Genomic DNA, 21,814 nt, shown 5'->3' with positions numbered 1-21,814 from the left:
TCAGCCATTCACCACTCAGCCATCAAGAAGTTTTGTTTGGGGTTTTGTTTGTTTATCTGGGGGTTTGCTTGTTTGGGTTTTGGGTTTTTTTTTGGACTATTGGGTTGGGTTTTAGGGTTTGGTTTGTTTATTTTTTTTGGGGGGGGGGGTGTTGTTGGTTTTTGGTTGTTTGGGGCATGTTTTTCACTGAGTATAGAGGTTTGCAAAGATTAAGTGAGAGGTGTAAAACCCCCACATGACTGCACCCTAGGCATGCTGCCTCTCTCACTGTGCAGTCAATAGGGTTGGCAGCAGCCAGTAAAATGAGTGTTTGGAGATCAGGCACTTTCCAGACTTGCCTTCCCATGCTGTGCTGTGCTTTCCATGGATGAGGGTTTCTCCATGGCTCTGTTGATGTGTTCACTTCCATCCCCTTGCATATGATGTCCATCACCCAGGAGCAGCTGCAGCACAGGTGTGTGTTGACTTCACACAGACCCCAGCAGGGATGTCCAGGCTCCTTGTGCATCTCCCTCCCAGATCATAGAATCATAGAACTATCTTAGTTGAAAGAGACCTTTTAAAATCATCAAGTCCAACAATCAACCCATTAAACCATGTCCCAAAGCACCATGTCCACGGGGTTCTCAAACACCTCCAGGGATGATGACTCCACCACCTCCCCTGGGCAGCCTGTTCCAATGCCTGACCACTCTTGAGGTAAAGAAATTGTTCTGATGTCCAACATAAACCTCCCCTGGCACAATTTCAGGCCATTTGCTCTTCTTCTATCACCTGGTACTAGGGAGAAGAGACCAACCCCCACCTTGCTACAACCTCCTTTCAGGGAGCTGTAAAGAGAGCAATGAGGTCTCCCCTCAGCCTCCTCCAGACTAAACAAGCCCAGTTCCCTCAGCTGCTCCTCACCAGACCTGCTCTGCAGATCCTTCACCAGCTTTGTTGCCCTTCTCTGGACACCCTCCAGCCTCTCCTCCATTGAAATCTCCCCAGATCCAACTTACTCCCTCCAACTCCCAGCCACAATCATGGGTCTCAGTGTGTGATCTCCAGAAGCCAAGCTTGGCATAGGGTTTTGAAGCTCATGTGAAGCACAGCTTTGAGCTAAACCTGAACCACAGGTTTGCCAGGCTGCACAGGCTCAGCTCCAGCCTCAGATGGGATCGAGGCCCATCCTCATTGATTTTCCTGGAGGGATAATGATGTAAAATCCATTTATTATGTTTTTTTGGTCACTCCTGACATTAGTTCTACTTGTTCTTTTTGCGATTATTTTCTCTGGGCACAGCAGGGCGAATTGATCTACCAAATATCTGCAGGGCTGGTGGAGGATTAAGTGTCTCACCCAGACCGTTCAATGCAGCAGTTGTTACCCGGGACGGCGGAGAGAAAAACAGGGTGGGGTAAGGGAGTTGTTCATTTTCCTTCCACTAAGGTCAGCCTTAAATAACTCTCCCACCTCCCTCGGAGGCTGAGACAAGATAATAAGGACAAAAATGTCAGAGCGAAGCGCGGGGCCCCTCTATTTACAGCAAAGGGCAAATCGCTAAGCAGCAGCCTGGAGCTGCCTCGCCAAACACCGATAAGCGGCGACTTTGAGCGGCCAGCCCCGGTCCCTGCGCCGCCGTAAATCAGCCTGACCCCGGCCGCCCGCAGCACCTCGCTGCCTCCCCCCGCCCAGCGGCTCCCCGGCAGCACCCGGGGGGCTGCGGCAGCGGTGGGCTCACCCCTCCCTGCCCCTGGAGATGCCCGTGCCTGGCTCCGAACACCCCTTCCCCGCCTCCCCCTCCTCTGCCCCTTAACACTAACAAGCCTTATCGGCAGGATTTACACCTCCTTGTCTAGGAACCTGTAGGAAGCCTAGGGACCGGTTACCGGGGCGCATCCAAATCCTTCAAGAAGCTTTAAGTGCTCAAAACAATCCACTTAGCAGTGATAATTAATGAGAGGGGACCTGGGAGTGCCCCTACCCTGCCTGGGGAGATCAGAGCACTCCGCGCTGGGGGTCCGGCTGACCGTGAGCAGCAAGAGGTCAGCCCTGCGGCAAGTCCGCAGCACCTCCCAGCCCCGGGAGGGCATCCCGGCAGAGAGTGAGGAATAACCATGGCCAGAGAGCAGCACCACTGATGAGAGCAGTGGTGACTGAGAGGGGGTTTAATACGTTTGTAAGTGTCTGAGGGCTGGGGGTCAGGAGGAGGGGGACAGGCTCTGCTCACTTGCTGCCTGGGATATCACAGTATCACAGTATCATCAGGGTTGGAAGAGACCTCACAGATCATCAAGCCCAACCCTTTACCACAGAGCTCAAGGCTAGACCATGGCACCAAGTGCCACGTCCAACCTTGCCTTGAAGTGCCCCAGGGACGGCGACTCCACCACCTCCCCGGGCAGCCCATTCCAGTGTCCAATAGGACAAGGATAGGATGGAAGCTGCAGCACAGGAGGTTCCACCCCAACGCAAGGGGGAACTTCTTTGCTGAAAGGGTCCCAGAGCACTGGAACAGGCTCCCCAGAGAGGTTGTGGAGTCTCCTTCACCTTCAAGGCCTGTCTGGATGTGTTGCTGTGTGCCCTGAGCTAGATTGTATGGTCCTGCTCTGGCAGGGAGCTTGGACTCGATGATCTCCTTGGGTCCCTTCCAGCCCCTGACATCCTGTGAGCCTGTAGTGGGTTGGGTTAGGAAAGGCTTGGCACAAGGCTCTGCCCATCATAGAACCATAGAGGTGCCTGTTTGGGAAAGACCTGAAGATCAAGTCCAACCATAAGCTTAACACCTCCTTGTACACAACTGTTCACTCCTTATCCAAACGGCTTTTAAACACCTCCAGGGGTGGTGACTCCACCTCTGCCCTGGGCAGCCTGCTCCACTGCCTGTGACTTTTTTGGTGAATAAATGTTTAACTAATATCTAACCTAAACCTCCCTTGGTACAGCTTGAGGTCATTTCCTCTTGTCCTATCGCTGTTATGTAGGAGAAGAATCTGGTGCCCATCTTGCTAGGACCTCCTGGTTAATTACAGTATCACAGTATCACAGTATCATCAGGGTTGGAAGAGACCTCACAGATCATCAAGTCCAACCCTTTACCACAGAGCTCAAGGCTAGACCATGGCACCAATTCTGTGATTCTGTGACAGATCAGCCAGTTCCAGCCTGCCATGGGCAGGGACACCTCACACTAGATAAGGCTGCCCAGAGCCCCATCCAACCTGGCCTTAAAAACCTCCAGGAATGAGGCTTCCACCAGCTCCTTGGACAACCTGTTCCAGTTTCTTACCCTCCTGGTGAGGAACTTTTTCCTAACATCCAATCTGAATCTATCCACTCCTAGTTTTGCTCCACTTGCCCTAACCCTTCAGCCCTTGGCCTGTCTCCCTTACCCCCTTGCTGCCTTGCCTGGTTACAGCACCCATCCCTTTCTGCTCTGCCTGCTGTTCACTGTGGCTTGCCTGCACTTTCCAGCACGGTGGCCAAAGGTCACATCTTCTCCCTTTTACCACGAGCTTCTCCAGGTCATCCATGCTTCTGCCTTTGAAGGGGAGCCTGTGATGCCACCTGCTGTGCAAGTCATGGTGCTGTCACACCAGCATGGGCTCTGGGTGCTTGCAGTTGTGAACACTGGACAAGAGTCTCCAATGGACTCAACGCACTCAGGGTTGTTTCCTGAGACATGAGACCTGACCTGGTGGTCAAGGTCCTGGCCCAGGTCATGGCTCTGACCAACCTAATTTAGTTGAGGACTGCAGAGGGTTTGTGTGTGTGGAGAGTGGGAGATGTGGACTAGATGACCCTTGGAGGTCCCTTCCAGCCCATCCTATGATTGTGTGATTCTATTTGGTAGCTCTTATGGACTTCCACCCCATGAAGCAAGGCAGATGTGGTATCAGTGCTGAAAGTGGACATATTTGGAGTGGTGCTGATCAGGCTCCTTTCCCACCCCTTCTCTCTGGAAGTTATTTGCTACTTTCACTGCTCATTACTTGTCCTCTAGCAGGGTGTCATCACCTCCTCTAATGTTTCTCTGTCTACCCTGAAGATTACTCTTGGGCCATTAATAGCCACAGATTTCATCTTCTCATTGATAAACAAACTAATTTGTTCTGCTGCATCTGCTAATAGCTGTTGTCTAGGAACTATTAGCAGCTCTTAGGGCTATTTTCCTCTACTGTCTCAAAAAAAAACCCTGTGACCAGTAATATTTTAATGGGGCTAAAGGACCATACCTGTTTTTTCCATCTATATTTATAACCTTGCATGTGCTCTTCCCAAGGTGGATGGGAAAGATTTAGGGAGCTTTACTCTAGAGGTCATTAAATTTGGTCTGATTTGCTTGGGCAGCTGAACTTATGCAGAGGTTTGAGCCTGCAGGGGCCAGTGGGGCTTGAACAATGTGCAGCCAAATCAATGTATAGGCTCTGTGGTCCCCAGAGAACTGGGCTGGCCAAAGGAAGCCAACCCTGTCCTGGGCTTCATGACCAGCAGCATGGACAGCAGGTGGAGGGAGGGGATTCTGCCTCTGCTCTGCTGAGACTTCACCTGCAGTGCTGGGGCCAGGTCTGGGGTCCTCAGTACAGCACATACAGAAACCTGTTGGAGCAGGGCCAGAGGAGGCCACAGCAGTGATGCCAGGGCTGGAAGCCCTCTGCTGTGAGGCCAGGCTGGGAGAGTTGGGCTTGTTCAGCCTGGAGAAGAGAAGGCTTCAGGGACATCTGGCAGCATTTCAGTGCTTAAAAGGATCAATCAGAAAGCTGGGGACAGACTTCTGAGCAGGGCCTGTTGTGGAAGGACAAGGGGTTATGGTTCAAATTCAAAGAAGCAGTTTCAGACTGGAAAGGAAGAATAAATGTTTGACACTGAGGGTGGTGAGACCCTGGGCCAGAGAGGTGGTAGATGCTCCATCCTTGGGAACACTGCAGGACAGGTTGTTTAAAGCTCTCAGCAACCTGCTCCAGTTGCAGATGTCCCTGCTGACTGCCAGGTGGTTGGGCTGGCTGAGCTTTTAAGGTCTTTTCCAACCCAAACCAGTCTATGAATTTATCATTTCCCTGCCAAGAGGTGAGATATGTTCAGCAGGAGTAGCCAGAGGGCTTTGGTCACAGGAGGCTGTCCTCAGGGCCAGAGCACCCCTGGGAAACTCCCTTGTCCTCTGATGAAATCTACTGGCTCTTCAGAGTTGCTCCCTGGAGCAGGTTCTGTGAGTGAGCTGCATCTCCAGAGGTACAGATGTGCTCAGCACCTTCTCTGCTATCAGCAGCTAACCCAAAGGTGACAGAAACCAGCGGCTCAGATCTGGTTGGTTACACTGGGTCCTGCTTTATCTATCCTTTGTGCTCTAACCAGCAAGATAGTGTCCCTGGCCTGGAAGAGCCTGGGAAGTTGTGAAATCTCCAGTCTAGTAGGAGCATATCCCTTTGGGCTTGGTGGCTGGCGGGGTGGTGGGGCCAGCTCACATGCCCTGCACCCAGGCGGCCGCCCGGATCAGTCCACAGAAGCAGTGAGATTAACTTGTATGCCGGTGAGTGACCCTTCTCTGCTTCACAATGCCCCTGCTGAAGTGAGGGCACCTCTCATTGTGTGGCTCCAGATAAGCTGCAGAGCCTCACCCTCTGCTGTAGCAGCCCCTTCCACCCCTTGAGCCCACGGCGGCTGCCCCACCTGCCACCCATCTCTGCAGGCATCGCAGGATTTGGCTGCAAGCATTCCCATGATTAAGAACCCTCCTTGATGCCAGCTTCACTTCTCCACACCTTCAGCTCACTCCTCTGTGGGTGCTTGGACAAGCCAACAGGAGCACAGCTCCTGGAAACCACTCAGAGACAGAGAGCACTGAGGATGCTGCATTCCCTACTGCTGCATCTCACACCAGGAGCAGCGCAGAGCCTGGAGGGGACAAGCACTGGGCCCCCAGAGGTCCCCATGTCCCTGTGCTGAGTGAAAAGCTGCACCTCTGTAGCTCGAGTGGCCCACCAGCTTGAATGTATTGTCCCAGCTAAACATGCCCAGCTACCAGTGGTCATAGTGAGACACCTCCCAGGGGCTCACCACTCCTAAAAGCTGCTTTTGGGGGTGTAGACCTCTTGAGGTACCTTGGGGATGTGTTTTGACAGGCTGCTTGGTGCAGCAGAGGGGCCCGTTGGAAGGAGATGCCTCCTCCAAGGCTGTTTGTTTCACCAGCCCCTGAATTCACTCACCCTCCAGGGAAAAGAAGGCACAAGAATCATAGAATCATAGAATCAGTCAGGGTTGGAAGGGACCACAAGGATCATCTACTTCTAACTCCCCTACCATGGGCAGGGACATCCTACCCCAGATCAGGCTGCCCACAGCCTCATTCAGCCTCACCTTAAACACTTCCAGGGATGGGGCCTCAACCACCTCCCTGGGCAACCCATTCCAGGCTCTCACCACTCTCATGCTCAACAACTTCCTCCTCACATCCACTCTGAATCTCCCCACCTCCAGCTTTGCTCCATTCCCCCCAGTCCTGTCACTCCCTGAGAGCCTAAAAAGTCCCTTCCCAGATTTTGTTGTAGCCCACTTCAGACACTGGAAGGCCACAAGAAGGTCACCTGGGAGCCTCCTCTTCTCCAGACTCAACAGCCCCAACTCTTTCAGTCTGTGCTCATAGCAGAGCTGCTGCAGCCCTCTGATCGACCCAGTGGCCCTTCTCTGGTCACACTCCAGCATCTCCACATCCTTTTTGTAATGGTGACTCCAGAACTGGATGCAGTACTCCAGGTGAGGTCTCACCAGAGCAGAGCAGAGGGGGAGAATCACCTCCCTCACCCTGCTGGCCACACTTCTCCTGCTGCAGCCCAGGCTCTGCTTGGCTTTCTGGGCTGCGAGTGCACACTGCTGGCTCCTGTTGAGCTTCTGGTCCAGCAGCACCCCCAAGTCTCTTTCCTCAGGGCTGCTCTCCAGCCACTCACTGCTCAGCTTGGATTTGTGCTTGCGATTGCATCGTCCCAGCTGCAGGACCTTGCACTTGGTCTTGTTGAAGCTCATAAGGGTGGCTTGTGCCCACCTCTGCAGCCTGTCCGGGTCCCTCTGGATGGATCCTGCCCTCCAGCCTGGCTGCTGCACCACACAGCTTGGTGTCATCAGCAAACTTGCTGAGGCTGCACTCAATGCCTCTGACCATGGCACCCACAAAGCTGTTGAACAAGACTGGCCCCAGGACTGTTCCCTGAGGGACTCCACTTGTCACAGGCCTGCACTTGGACATGGACCCACTGACAGCACTCTTTGGGTGCAGCCATCAAGCCAGCTCTTTATACATCTCGAGGTCCACCCAGCAAACCCATGTGTCACCAGCCTGGAGACCAGGATGTGGTGTGGGACAGTGTCAAAGGCCACTCCTGTTGCTCTCTGCTCTGCTTTTGGGGCAACACATATCCAGAGACAGGCAGAGAAGCCCTGGTGGTGGCTGCTGAGTGTGACAGTAGCAGCAGGGATGTGGGTGGCACTCTGGGGTCTCTGAGAACTCTCTCAGCCCAAAGCCTGACCTTTGCTGCCAGTAAGACTTGCAGATAACTGCAGTTTTTAACCAGGACCCCCATCGTGGGCTTGCCACCTTTACAGGAGAGGGTTGCAAAATGCCAAACATGCCCAGCAGTAAAGATTTTATTGTGCTGGCAGCAGACTGTAAAACCTCTCTGTGACATCAGGGATTGCCCAAACCTCATTCCCAGTGACACAACTGCTGGAGGTCAGGGGGACATGAGGGAGGGAAGTGGCTCTGAGTCACATCCAGAAGTGGTTTAGCATGGAAGGAAGAAACCAGCAGCAGCCCACTCCCACCCCTCAGCCGGGTGAGCTCGAAGTGGGCTCAAAGGAGACACATGTGGCTGAAATGCTGGGGGAATGTCTGGCCCATCACTGCCTACTCACATGAAAACCATGAGGAAGCCCAACCTGGAAGGAGTGAGCTGGGATTTTTCTGTAGAGAAAGCTTTTCCATCGGGAAATGGGTTCCCCTGTTGGCCCCCTCTCTCAGTTCTCTGCTGACATGGGAGTTTTCCCTCTAAGACAAAACTTTCCACAGTTTATATCCATTTTATATCCATTTATGCCACTGCTAGAATTTTTCATACTCCAAAGGACCATTTATGGTAAGGAAAGACAGCTTCCAATAAATAATCAAAGTGATCATATTTTGGAAAGGGGGGGGGGGGGGGAAGGGGAAAATCACAGTAGGAAAGTTCTGCAAAATAAATTGGTCCCTGCTGAACTCCAGCCAGGGTGAGATCTTCTTTCCTTCCCATAAATCTTCCAGCTTCTTTTGGCACCCAAGCTACAGGGAGCCAAGAGGGATTCCTGAAGGCTTGGGTATGGGCAGCCCTTCCCCTCCTGTGGACTATAGAATCACAGAACCATAAAATGGTTTGGGTTAGAAGAGATCCAAAAGATCAGCCAGTTCCAACTCCCCTGTCATGGGCAGAGACACCTCCTGCTAGACCAGGTTGCTCTATCTTGACCACTTCCAGGGATGAGGCACCCACAGCTTCTCTGGGCAACCCATTCCAGTGTCTCACCACCCTCACAGTGAAGAACTTCTTCCTAATGCCCAACCTAAATCTGCCCTGCTCTGGTTTCACACCATTGCCCCTTGTCCTACCAGCACAGGCCCTTATGAAAACTCCTTCTACACAAGCTTTGAGGAGCTACCTCCAAGATCTGGTTAGCCAAGAGTAAAGGAAGGAACAGCCTCATAACATGGCATTTCCAGCACAAAATATCATAGCTTTTGATTTTGCTACATCGGTGGGGGAAGCCCAGCAATGAGGTTTCCCAGAGAGGAGAAGATAGTAGATAGAGGAGGGAGCCTCCTTACAAAGTCCCTTTGTCAATAAACCAGGGGTGTAGGTGAGCTCAGGCAGTGCTCCTCTGAAGGAAGGCAATCCCCAAATGGCACATCCCAGTGTGTCATTAACCTGGAGAACAGAATCACAGACTCACAGAACTTTAGAGGTTGGAAGGGACCTTCAGGGACCATCGAGTCCAACCCCCCTGCCAAGGCAGGATCACCCAGGGTAGTTCGCTCAGGAATGCATCCAAATGGATGTTGAAAGTCTCCAGAGAAGGAAGCTCCACAGCCTCTCTGGGCAGCCTGTTCCAGTGCTCTGGCACCCTCACTCCTCACCTTCACCCTGCTCAGAGGCCTTTGCAAGGTGACCTCTGGACTGAAGTCCATCAGACCTCACCTTATGCGGTGACCACAGGAAAATAACTGCTAAGGGGACCTGTAGAGCAGTTCTGCAGGTTGTCCCCTTCATGTGGGGTACCAGGTAGGAGCTGCCTGCTCTGGAGGAAGAGTGGCACAGGCTTTTTGCCCCTGGCTTTCACAACCTACTTCAGACGGGGCAAAATACCAGGTTTTACCCTGTGTAGCTGCTAATTCCCCATCTTCTGGTGGAAAGAAGGTCTGAGTAAGTGCATTCCCTGCACTCCTATCTTGCTGAAACCTGAGCCCCTCTCCGTGGGCATATCAGTAGGTCACTGAGTACATCCAATCTCTTTATTTTTTGAGGGAAGGGAGGCAGAGATAGTGTTACACACTGTGCAGAAATGCTGCTAACTCCAACCCAGCATGGCTACTTGGATTTATTAGCAGGAGGCTGAAAGACCTAGGTGGAGGAGGGGGATGTCACTGATAACCTTGTCTCACATCCCTTCCAGTCCCCTCCCTGGATGCTCATCAGAGATTTAGCACTTCTCAGGAGCCTTTTTGCAACCACAGTCATTTAGCAAACATATGATACTTCACACTCAAAGCCATGGCAGGGGCACCTGGGGCTTCCTAGATGCTGATGGATGGGAATTGCTTGGGATGCTCAAGAAATTGAGGGTCTGGATCGAGTCTCAAGGCATTCTGCTGATTTTGGTCAGCCTCCCCCTGATTTACACTGTGTATGGAGGACCAAGCTTGCCCTAAGTCAAACAAGCAGCCGAGCTCAAGCAGATGAAGTTGTCTGCTTTCAAGTGGTGCTGAGCACTTGCAGTCTCAGGATTTAGAGCAAAGGGAAGTTTGAAGATGACCTCACCCTCGGAATTTAAAGTGGTCCTTTTCAAGCAGAAGAAAAGAAGTCTATTTTTAAGCAGAAAAAGGCATAAGGAGAAAAGTTGAGCACATATATATATATAAATGGTCTAGTGTTGTGAAAAAGAGAGACTGAAGTAGGTCTGCTGCCAAAATCAGACCCATGAAAGCCTGTGGACCATCCCCTGGCCTATCATCTCCTATTAAAAGCACCCTCACATCAAAGGTTTTTTTGCCTCCTGTGCAGATGGAACCTCCTGGGTTCCAGTTTGTGCCCACTGCCCCTTGCCCTGGGCACCACCGAGAAGAGCCTGGCTGCCAGCTATCTCCTGGTGTTCACTGGGCTTTACCAGAGCTGTTTCCAGGCGTCACAGCCTCAGGCAGAGCAGCAGAGAGAAGAGCTGAGGTGCTCAGAGCTCCGAGCTGCACACTGCAGAGTCTGAGACTCTGCTCTGCTTCATCCCCAAGAGAACTTTGAAGGGACACCTGGCAGAAGAAGGAAAGGACCTTTTTCCAGTGGGCAAAGGCTTCTTTTTTGTTCCATAGAACCTCGGAATTTCCTAATTGGAAAAGGCCTTTAAGGTCATTGAGTCCAAGCATTAACACAACACTGACAAGTCCTTGACTAAACCATATCCTTAAGCACCGCAGCTACACCTCTCTTAAATCCCTGCAGGGGTGGGGACTCCACCACTGCCCTGGACTGCCTGTTCCTTGAATCACACACGAACGTCCAGGCTGGAAAAGACCCTCAGGGTCACCAAGTCCAAGCTGTAACCCTTTGAACAAAGCTTTGAACAAGATACACCTTAAACTTTGAACAAAGATATGCAGCCTCTCACACTCTGTGTGCTCAGCTCTAGCAGCTGAATTTTATACCTTATCCTCTTCCACTGAATTCCTGAGCATTCCAATCTAGCAGGAAAGAACAATAGGTAGTTTTCATTGGTCAGGAACGTGCTAACCACATTCCACTTTGTTCAAAGTTAGCTTCACCTTAAACCGCATCCCCAAGCACCACATTCAAACGACCTTTAAACACGTCCAGGGTGGGTGACTTCACCATCTCCCTGGGCAGCTCATTCCAGGCTGTGAAAAACTTTTCCCTAATATCTAATCTAAACCTGTTCAGCCTCAGCTTGAGGCCATTCCCCCTTGTTCTGTCTCCAATTAGCTGTGAGAAGAGCCCAGCACCAACCTCTCCACAACATCCCTTCAGGTAGCTGTTGACTGCAATGAGGTCTCCCCTCAGCCTCTTCTTCTTCACACTAACCATCCCCAGCTCCCTCAGTTGCTCCTCATAAGATTTATCCTCCAGGACCTTCCCCTTCTTCATTGCTCTCCTCTGGACCTGCTCCAGCACCTCCACATAGAATCCACATAGAATCATAGAATCAACCAGGTTGGAAGAGACCTCCAAGATCATCCAGTCCAACCTAGCACCCAGCCCTATCCAATCAACCAGACCATGGCACTGAGTGCCTCATCCAGGCTTTGCTTGAAGACCCCCAGGGACGGTGCCTCCACCACCTCCCTGGGCAGCCCATTCCCATGGGAAATCACTCTCTCTGTGAAGAACTTCTTCCTAATCGCTCTCGTATTGCAGTGCCCAAAACTGAACACAGCACCTGAGAACCCTTCCAGTGAACATTTTCATCCTCATTTCCTCTCCCCCCCGCCCCCTAAAATTTCAAATGCTCTAACCCTGGCCCTTGTACTGAGAGCTAAACCTCCTGCGAGCTGCAGCTGCTCCTCCTGCCCCAGCCCAGGCTGTGGACACGTGTACCTCACCGTGGGCTGCGTGGCCAGCGAGTGGGGTCACAGCCTCAGCTCCCTAATGTGTTTTCCTCCCTTGAGCACCTGACAGCAGCGTGGCCTCCCCTCTAACTCGGTCCCACGGCCGCAGGCTTTGCCGGGGGGTGTTAATCAAACAGATTAAGGTGTTTGCCGTTAATGAGAGCTCCAGAAACAGCTGTTGAGCCACCTCAATGCCACCAGTGCCTATTGCCACCATTAGTGCCATTAGCAGTCATCGCGACTGTAATAGCACCATTATCCCCTGCTAAAAGGGGCACTGATGGCTCAGGGCAGAGCTTCTTCGAGGAAGCAAAATAAAACCAACCCAGGTGGGATGAAATGAGATGGAAACTGCAAACTTCTGTCTCGACCTGCAGTGAGCCCCCAGGGATGCTGCGCAGAGGGAAATTAATGTGCAGGAGCAGCAGAAAATTTGGGCTAGAGTGTCATCGGGGAGGTGGGGTCTGTGCTAGCCCTGGTGTCGCATGGAAAGCATATAAATACGGGAAAGAGGGAATGGGGATGTTACAGCCATCCATCCATCCATCCATCCATCCATCCATCCATCCATCCATCCATCCAAGCAGTCCATCTGTCAGAGCAAAGCTCTCTCCACCTCCTGCTGCCACCTCCTTGGGTAAGTCTGATTGCTGCCTCTTTCAGCTTCTCCCTCTTCTCAAGAGCTCTTTGCTCAAGTTGATGTAGCTGATGGTGACAAGTGCTGGCTCACACGAGTCCAAGAAAATGAGGTCTCCTCAGGTCTTTGAGCACTTTGTGCTGGTTTGGGGCCATCATCATAAATAACTGCTCCTTCTGGCTTGGCAGAGAGAGTTTCTCCTCTGAAGGTGTCTGCTGATCTTGGCTCTCCTGGGCATATGCTACAGAGCTTGGTGGGATGACTTTTCCAGTCCAGTTGGGCCTTTCTGGGGAAGACAGCAGGGAGAGAAGGACTGAAATGGGCACGAAAATGAGCTTCTGGTTATAACCATTAGTCATTTACTGTGATTCGCTATGCCTGATGTAGAGAGGTCTACTTCCTTCTCAACCTAGGGCATCTTTAGAAAGTTCACCTGCTACATGGGTCTCATTTTGATGCCAAAGAAGCTGAAGGACTTGTGTGACAACCTATTTTTCCCTCTCAGGTCTGCCTGAGCCTCCTTTGCCTCTTAACTCTAGGCCTTACGCTGCTCGCCATGGCTCTCTGGATCCGATCGCTGCCTCTCCTGGCCCTTCTTGCCCTTTCCAGCCCAGGGACCAACCATGCAGCTGTCAACCAGCACCTCTGTGGCTCCCATTTGGTGGAAGCTCTCTACCTGGTGTGTGGAGAGAGGGGTTTCTTCTACTACCCCAAAGCCCGGCGGGATGTTGAGCAGCCTTTAGGTAAGTTGGGCTGACCATGAGCACAGTCCTGTGTGATGCAGAATGTGACTACCAGGAACAGTGGCACCAGGAATGTCCTTGATGGGGAATGCCAACAATACCTTTAACATACCAACAGCATCACAGTGGCCAGGAGAAGCTCTCCAGGATGGAGAGGCAGATGGGTAGGCAGGCAGGGAAAGAGGATTTATGAGGCAAAGCAGTTGTGCCTGAAAGCTCCAACTTGTATATTTCTTTACACCAGCCTGAGAACACAGATAGAAAGTAAAGGTGGAAGGAACCTAGGAAGCCTCCATCTGTCCCAAGACAGGATCAGTTGTCCCCATCCTATTCCTCAGACATGCTTGTCTAGGATGTTCATAAAAACCTCCAGAGAGAAAACATCTTCTGCCTCCTGAAACTGCCTGTCCCAAAGCTTCATTCACCTTCCTGAATATTTCTTCCCACCTAAACATGCCTTGCTGTAAACTATTTCTTGTCTTCTCTGTAGTGGACATGGGGAAGATTCTCCTCATTTCTTTTTCATGGCTGCATTTTCATACACCTGGAGGCTGCTCCTGAGTCTAGTTTTAGGCTGCTGAACCCTCTCTGCACTGCCCTACTACCTTCTTAGGTCCTATTTTCCAGATCGCTGTCTGTGCAAACTGTTCTGCATTTGCTCCCCATCCTCACTGACTGGTGGTGCCTGGAGTAGCTCACAGGATCCCAGCTGAGGTCTTACTCCGTGCTGTTGATTGACAGTGATCAGTCTCCCTTGGGTGCCTTGGCCACTCCTTGGATGGGACAGCAGTCTTTAGGGGACCACTGCCATAGTCAAGCCCTCAGCCTGGATGCACCCCTCAGTCTTCCTGCCTACCTTGAGCCCCTTTCCCACTTCTTACTGAGCAGCATCCCATCTTTTCTGTGTTTCTATAGTTGCCAAGGCAAGTTTTAGTACGAGTCTTGCCCTCCAAGAGGCTTGCAGCTCTCACAGCTTTATACCATCTTATTTCATGGTGACAAAGTGCTGGGGAGGTTGCTTTGTTTCCCCTTCTTAGGACTCCTGAATCACTGACAAAAGTAAGAGCCAGAAGGCAGGAGGGGGTGACAGCCCTGCCTGCACACCCTGCAGTGCTGGGTTACTGCCCCTGGCCCAGCACTTTGTGTCTGCACTGCAGGGCAAGTGGGATGAGAGATGCCCTTCAAAGTGGCATCTGTATCTGGCTGGGACCAGGACCTGGCAGTGCTGACTTAGTGGTTGGACTTGATGACCTTAAAGTTCTCTTCCAGCCAAAAAAATCCTATGATTCTATGATTCTGTGATGATGTCTGTCCTGCAGATGGGCACCTGCAGCTTCTCTCAGCCTTGGCTCCTCTATGAACCCAGCAACTCTCCCTCTTGCTATCTTCCAAGCTACTAATGCAGACTGTGAACAGATGCAGAAGAGGCAGCCCCCTGACAAACCTTGGCCATTTCAACCCTCTCCTCTCAAGATGGAACATTTCTTGAGCTTCCCTGGCTATTATACACCTCTCCCACCATTTCTCTTCCCATCACATGCTGGCTTCATTCGTACCCAATTCCTCCTCCTGCACCAGACTTGGTAAAGTTAATTAACAGGGGGACTGGACTCAGTCATCACAGAATCACAGAAACATTCAGGTTGGAAAACTCCCTCAGGATCATCAAGTCCAACCATTAACCCTGCTCTGCAAGGTGCACCCTAGACCATCTCCTCAAGCACCACATCCAAATGACTTTTAAACACATCCAGGGTTTGTGACTCCACCACCTCCCTGGGCAGCTCATTCCAAACCCTGACCACTCCTGCTGGGAAAATCCTTTCCCTCGTATCCAGTCTAAACCTACCCAGTTGCAGGTTGAGGCCATTCCTCTTGTTCTGTCACTAATTACCTGTGAGAAGAGACCAGCACTAATCCCTCCACAACCTCCTTTCAGGTAGCTGTAGACAGCCATGAGGTCTCATCTCAGCCTCCTCTTCTTCACACGAATCAGCCCCAGCTCCTTCAGTCACTCCTCATAAGATTTCTTTTCCAGGCCCTTCCTCAGCTTCCTTGCCCTCCTCTGCACTGGCTCCAGCACCTCCACATCCCTCTTGTATTGAGGTGCCCAAAACTGAACATTATACTCAAGGTGTGGCCTCAGCAGAGCAGAGTCCAAGGAGACAATCACCTCCCTGCTGCTGCTGGCCACAGCATTTCTGATGCCAGCCAGGCTGCCAGTGGCCTTCTTGGCCACCTGGGTACACTGCTGGCTCATATTGACTTGCTCGTGGATTACAGCCCTCGGGTCCCTTAAAGGTCTTTTCCAAGAGAAATGATCTCTGATTCTACACGTAGCCATCCTGTGAAACAGCCTTAGAGGTCTCCAGAAGGTGAAGCAAGGTGATGTCACAGCAGAGGACCTGCCATGGTTTGTTTTGGACAGCCAGCCAGGCTATTAGCTGCTCCCTGCTCTGCTCATTTGTTTCTGAAGACCACCATGACTGGATGGGATATTTCATTAACCAAATTCCCTAAATCCTGTATGGAAAATTTCATCAGGGCAAAGCAGTTGGAAAGTATTTGAGGGCTTCCTACCTCTGTTTCTGGGGCTTTTGCCTGAGCCACCATCTCTTTGTCACACAAACTGGTTGTGTTTACAGCCTGCTCACAGCTGGCTGGCAGGATGAAGACAAGTAAATCACAAAACCTTGACTAGCTATTTCCTCCTCTGCTTAATGCTGGCCTAAACCTCTCCTCAATTTTCCTCCTAGCACACCAGCCTAATGATTTCTTGTTCCTCTTGTGCCTCATGCATTGCATCACACTCTGGGGGCTTGGGGATTTTGTATCTTGTGCTGGGCTTTGATACTGCCCTAGAAACCACATCTCCAGGCTGTTTCTTTTTGTTATTAGGGGCCTTTTTCACCCCTCCCCAGATAAAAAAATCCCTGCCTTGTTTGCCATTTTCTTTATTTTCACGGGGCAACTAAAAACCTGAGCACTTCTGCCCACAACTGCTGCTGTCCCATCAGCAAAGGAGATGTTCCAGTTGAGCTTTGTTTGTGTCCAAACACCCCCCAGTTCATTACTCCATCTAAAGACTCATCCCCAGCTGTGAGCACAGACACAAAGCAATGCTTGGGCCATCGCCCCCAGGCTGCATCCAGGCATACAGCAAGAGCTGCCTATCCAGGAGCAGTTGGGAAATGCATCCAGCCCCAGCAATGGACCATCCTTGCAATCCCAAGCATCCCCCTGGAGCAGCCCAGCCCATTTTATCATCTTCCTTACTGCCTGCCTGCCCTAGGGAGGGGGCAGGATTTCTCCTTGTCTCCACACACCTGCCTTAGTAGACTGCTCTGGATTGGAAGGGATCTTCAAAGGTTCAAACCAAACCCTTGTAGTCAGCAGGGACATTACAACCAGAGCAGGTTGCTCAGAGCTCCCAACGACCTGACCTGCAATGGTTCCAGAGATGGTTGCCAGGGTACCTACTACCTCTCTGGGCAACCTCTTTCAGTGTTTCTCCATCCTCACTGGAAATAATTCTGTCTTTCTATCTAGTCTAAATCTCACTCTTTTAGCTTTAAACCTTAGGTTGCTGAGGGCCCCATTCAACCTGGCCTTGAACACCACCCCAGAGAAGACATCCACAACCCCTCTGACCAGCCTCTTTGGGTGGTGAGACAATCAATGCCCTGTCTCCCTTGGCCCCTCACACTGCTCATACCCGCTCAGCTTGGCTTCTTTGGAGTACCAGAGGATTGAACACTCCCACGAGGGAGGAAACACTGAACCTGAAAGTGCTGCAAGCAGCATCAGCCCATGGAAACCTTTGCAGCTTCCTCCCTATTTCCCAGCCAACTCTGGCTTAAAAAGATGACATCTGCAAAGGGGAGGGGGGAGGCAGAGCTCAAGAGGCTGCTGTTGTGTGATGTCCCATGGCTGTTCTTTTTTGTTCCCTGGCAGTGAGTGGTCCCTTGCACGGGGAGGCAGGAGAGCTGCCCTTCCAGCAGGAGGAGTTTGAGAAAGTGAAGCGAGGGATCGTTGAGCAATGCTGCCACAACACCTGCTCCCTCTACCAGCTGGAGAACTACTGCAACTAGCAGCGAGGCCAAGGGTGGGCAGCTTGTGGGCCACGGGGAGAACCATGCACTTATGCTACTGCACCTTAAAACCAGTTGAATAAATGTTGTGGGTCTGTTTGAAGGGCTGGGCTGGTTCATGCGTCCATGTCTTGGGGAGGGGGGCACTGATGCTGGCTTTGAGGTGTCAGTGTCCCTGCTTGGGTAAGGCAAGCACTGGGGTGCATGAAGAAGAGTGTGGCCAGCAGGTCAAGGGAGGTTCTCCTGCCCCTCTGCTTTGCCCTGGTAAAGCCACACCTGGAGAATTGTGCCCAGTCTTAGGCTCCCCATTTCAAGAGGGACAGGGGACTCCTGGAGTGGGTGCAGCAGAGGGTCATGAGGATGCTGAAGGAGCTGGAGCATCTCTGTCAGGAGGAGGGGCTGAGGCACCTTGGGGCTATTCAGCCTGGAAAAAAGAAGACTGAGAGGGGATCTTCCAAATGCATATAAATATCTGAAGGGTGGGGGTCATGAGGATGGGGCTGGGCTCTTCTCAGTGGTGGCCAGAGATAGGACAAGGGGCAGTGGGCACAAACTAGAAGGCAGGAGGGTTCACTTCAACTTAAGGAGGAACTTCTTTGCTTTGAAGTTGCTGGAACCCTGGAGCAGGCCACCCAGAGAGGTTATGAGTCTCCTTCTCTGGAGGGATTCCAAACCCTCCTGAAGATTGTGATCCTAGGTGAGATGCTGTGGGTGCCCTGCTTTAGCAGGGTGCTTGGACTGGATCCCTTCCAACCCCCACCATGCCGGGATTCTGTGATTCTAAGGCAGTTTTAGAAGGCTCAGAACCCACCCATCACCTCATACCCTCCTCTGCCATCCAAACTAACAACCTGGGAGAACAGGAGACGGATGACGCAGCACCAAAGCATGTACACAGAGCACCCAGCAACCCTGGTGCCAGTGAGGGGAGGAGGAGGAGAGGGCAGAGAGGTTTGAATGAGATTTCTTTTTGTAGGGAAATGTGGCAATGCCATGCTGACCAGCTTCCTGCAGTTCCCAGCCCAGCCATGGCCAGGCAGCTGGGAGACTCAACTTCCTCAGAGCCATAAAGGAAACAGTTGAGATTAAGTACAGAATTAAGTCACCTATTAATTGTGCTCAGAAAATAATGGGTGACCACCATGACTAATTTAGAAAGTGTGTTCAGTTCCCCTTCTGCTTGTGGGAGGCCCAGGGAGAGTCCCTCCTCTGGGACTTGCTTGTTGGTCACAAATATTTGAGGAGTCAGACGCAGGATGTGGGTTTCATCCAAAAGGAGTTTTGAGTGTGTTGGCCAAGATCTGGGCACCCAGAGCAGCATCCCTGCTCTTGCTCCTTCTAGTATCTGGACCCCAAATTGTCACTTTCTGGGAGGAAAAGCTTTCAGGGCTGGCACAGATGGCAAAAAAGCATGGGGACAGGTCATATCATGCAGGAGGTCCCTGTGGGATGGACACAGCCTGGCAGAGGAGGCAGTGATGGCTACATTTGGCAGGTGGTAAGTTTTGAGAGAAGGCCTGTGAGGAGGCTGTGGCTTTAACAGCCTCTTCCCAAACCAGATCCTTCTGCCTCCAGCAGAGCCATGTAGATGGAAGCTGCCATCTCCTCCTTGCCAGGATGTGTTGCTCCTGCTTCTGTCATGAGCACAAAATTGGCAAAACCAGTGCAAACTGAAGGGCTGGAAGAGCAGCCAGAGGAGCTTCTGAGAGGAACACACAGCCATAAAACTGGGAATCAGAAAGCACCAGTGATGCCCCACAGTGCCCCTCCATATGGGCTTCCTTCATGCATCCAAGCCCCTGTGTCAGGGCCCCTTTTTCAGCTGCCAAGCCATCATTGTTCTGCTGCTGCTCTCCTAAAGCATCGTTCTCCACCAAGTATGAGTGGAAGTATGAATGTTGGGAGAGAAAGAGCTGGTGATGGAGGAGCCTTGAGTGCCTGACTGCCAGACTGGTAGTACCACTTCTCCAAATGCTGCTTGGTGGTGATGGAAAGAGGAGAGGTGTGGCAAGCTGCCCAGGGAGATGGTGGAGTCACCTGGAGGTGTTCAAGCAAAAGGTGGATGAGTGGCTTAGTGCCATGGTCTAGTTGCTTGGATAGGGCTGGGGGACAGGTTGGACTGGATGAGCTTGGAGGTCTCTTCCAACCTGGTTGATTGTATGATTCTATGAAAGCTGTGGGGATACCTCTGTCTTCTCTAGAGGTGGGGCACATGTGTGATACCAAGGACAAGCACAGACCAGAGCATTCTAGAGCCCTCATTTGTAATGTTGCTCTTTGCACTTCCCTGAAAGGAGGTAGCAGTGAGGTGGAGGTTGGTCTCTTCTCCCTGGTATCAGGTGATACAAGGAGAGCAAATGGCCTGAAATTGTGCTGGGGTGACTTAGATTGGATATCAGGAGCAATTTCTTTACTGCAGGAGTGGTCAGGCATTGGAACAGGCTGCTCAGGGAGATGATGGAGTCCCCATCCCTGGAGGTGCTCAAGAAACCTGTGGCCGTGGCACTTGGGGACATGGTTTAATGGCCATGGTGGTCTTAGGCTGGCAGCTGGACTCAGTGATCTTGGAGGTGTTTTCCAATCAAAGCAGCTCTGTGATTCTGTAACATCAGAGCTGCTTCTTGCATGGCAGAGCCTACAAGTGCTCAGCACCAAAGAGACCAGCAGCCACCTTCAGCAAGGCTGAGCTACTCCAAAGGAGCATGATGGTTCTTGCCTCCACTCCAGAGCAGTTTATCTGCTGGCACTGCTGCCCTGCCAATGATGCTTGGGCAAGGACAGCTCTTTGGAGCTGCCCAGCTGGTTTCCTGCTCTCTGTCATTGTTTGGTTTGCTGGTTTGTTTGTTTGCTTTTATTTTTTTCCTGAATGCTCTCAATTAGGGCTGGTTGGGAAATTGCAGATGCCACGTTTCTTGCTGGAAAATGTTGATTCATCACAATCAGCACTTCCCACAGGACCAGACTGGTTTTAGCAAGGCAGGATTCGAAGGGATAAGGGGACACGGGAGGTTCAGGTGTCTGCTCTGCAGGCATCAGTGCAGGGATTTCATCCTTGTGCCCTGTTGCCCAAGACCACAGGTTAACTGTCAGGCTCTGGGCCACCCCAGGGTGGGCTTGAGTGCTTCTGCTGAAAAACTCCAGGAGGCTTTGTCAAATGCAGAGTAGGAATTGTTTTGAATCTTAAGATGGGGCAGCACCATCTCCTCCTCCCTTCTCCTCCCATCTCCTCCTCCTTCAAGATGCAGTCCAATGCTTCCACAGAAGGTTTGGATGCTAGGTGAGATAGGGGTCTGGACATGGCAAGGGTCCAGATAGTGATTCCCTGAGGCTGGAGCAGAAGATAGGAAGATGAAGAATGAAAAAGAGGCCATGGTGGACACTCCTCATCATTGCCCTGCCATTGTACTCTCTTGGAGTCAGCAGGCCCCTTGGTGGAGAAGAGAAGAGGAAGGAGTGGTAACAAACTAGGGCTGAGGAGGGAGAGATTGCTCCAGGTCTGCTCAGAGGGCCCAAGCAGTCTGAGCTCTCTACAGAGCACTTGCAGCTGCTGTCACTCCCTTCCTCCCCAAAGCAGGAGCAGTTCCTGGGGGTGTATGGCACAGGTTGAGCTCCACCACTCTCCAGGAGCTGCAGGAAGAAACCACTACATCAGTTTCAAAGCTGTAGTAAACATAAAGAAGAAGTCTTTGAGGGTACACTTTGCTTTCCAGCACAGAAATGATAAAGGGCCAGCTCCTCACTTTCTAAACCCTGCAGCAAGGTGAAGGCCAGAAGAGAACAAAGGTGTTTCCCCCTTTTTCTCTGGGACTCCAGGAAAGGAAGCCTGAAGGCAACACTATACACACTCCACACTGCAGCACACAGCTCCTTGTCTTGCCAACGTGGTGCTGCCGTCTTGCCAACTCTCCGCTGCAGGACCCTTACCCCACCCAAACCTGAGGATGGACAACAGCCTGACGTGTCCTTTACTGTGGTCCAGGATGGGCTTTCATTATAAAGCTTTCCTCAGCCTCCTATACCCTCAGCCAGGCCATTCTCTGCCCTCAGATATTCTTGGGAGACTTCTCATCTTATGCATTTCTGCAGGAGAAGTGACTCAGGGACAGGGAATGCTGCATCCATTGACCTCCCTCCCCAGTCCTCCTCCTCTTCCTGCCAGGCTTTGCATTGTGATCTTTGGGAAGCAAATGCATCCAGCCCCCTTTCTTCTGACTCAGCAGCTGCTTTGAAGTGATTCCTGCGGTAGCAGTGGGGCATCATGCCCGGCTGAAATATCTTGGCTCTGCTGCTCTCCCAGCAAACTTCCAGAGGTCTCCTGCTAGCGGTGGAGGGCAATTTGAAGAGAATGCAAATAAAGGCTGCAGTTCATTCATGCTGCTTGAATAGAGAATGGCAAGCTGAGCCACAGAAGGGATTGCAAGACAGATTCTCTGGGCTGCCGAGTTGTTAACGCTGCCCGGAGAAGAAAGGACCGAAGTTGCCCCTGTTTCCCCTGTGTTCCCTTCCCAGCTG

The 21,814-nt window shown here is 51.8% G+C and overlaps 1 protein-coding gene across 1 annotated transcript; it reads left to right on the top strand.

The window, feature by feature from the left end:
- Positions 1-12,447: 12,447 nt before the first annotated feature.
- Positions 12,448-17,316, top strand: INS (insulin). Its single transcript, XM_064163941.1, has 3 exons — positions 12,448-12,468; positions 12,974-13,211; positions 17,166-17,316. Exons 2-3 carry the CDS (start codon positions 13,025-13,027, stop codon positions 17,300-17,302), a joined length of 324 nt encoding a protein of 107 aa, XP_064020011.1. The 5' UTR covers positions 12,448-12,468; positions 12,974-13,024; the 3' UTR covers positions 17,303-17,316.
- Positions 17,317-21,814: the final 4,498 nt, after the last annotated feature.

Source organism: Pogoniulus pusillus, chromosome 24 (genome assembly GCF_015220805.1).
Source record: "Pogoniulus pusillus isolate bPogPus1 chromosome 24, bPogPus1.pri, whole genome shotgun sequence".
Classification (NCBI taxonomy): domain Eukaryota; kingdom Metazoa; phylum Chordata; class Aves; order Piciformes; family Lybiidae; genus Pogoniulus; species Pogoniulus pusillus.
The sequence above is the reverse complement of the archived record's forward strand: the minus strand, read 5'-3'. Positions and strand labels throughout refer to the sequence as shown.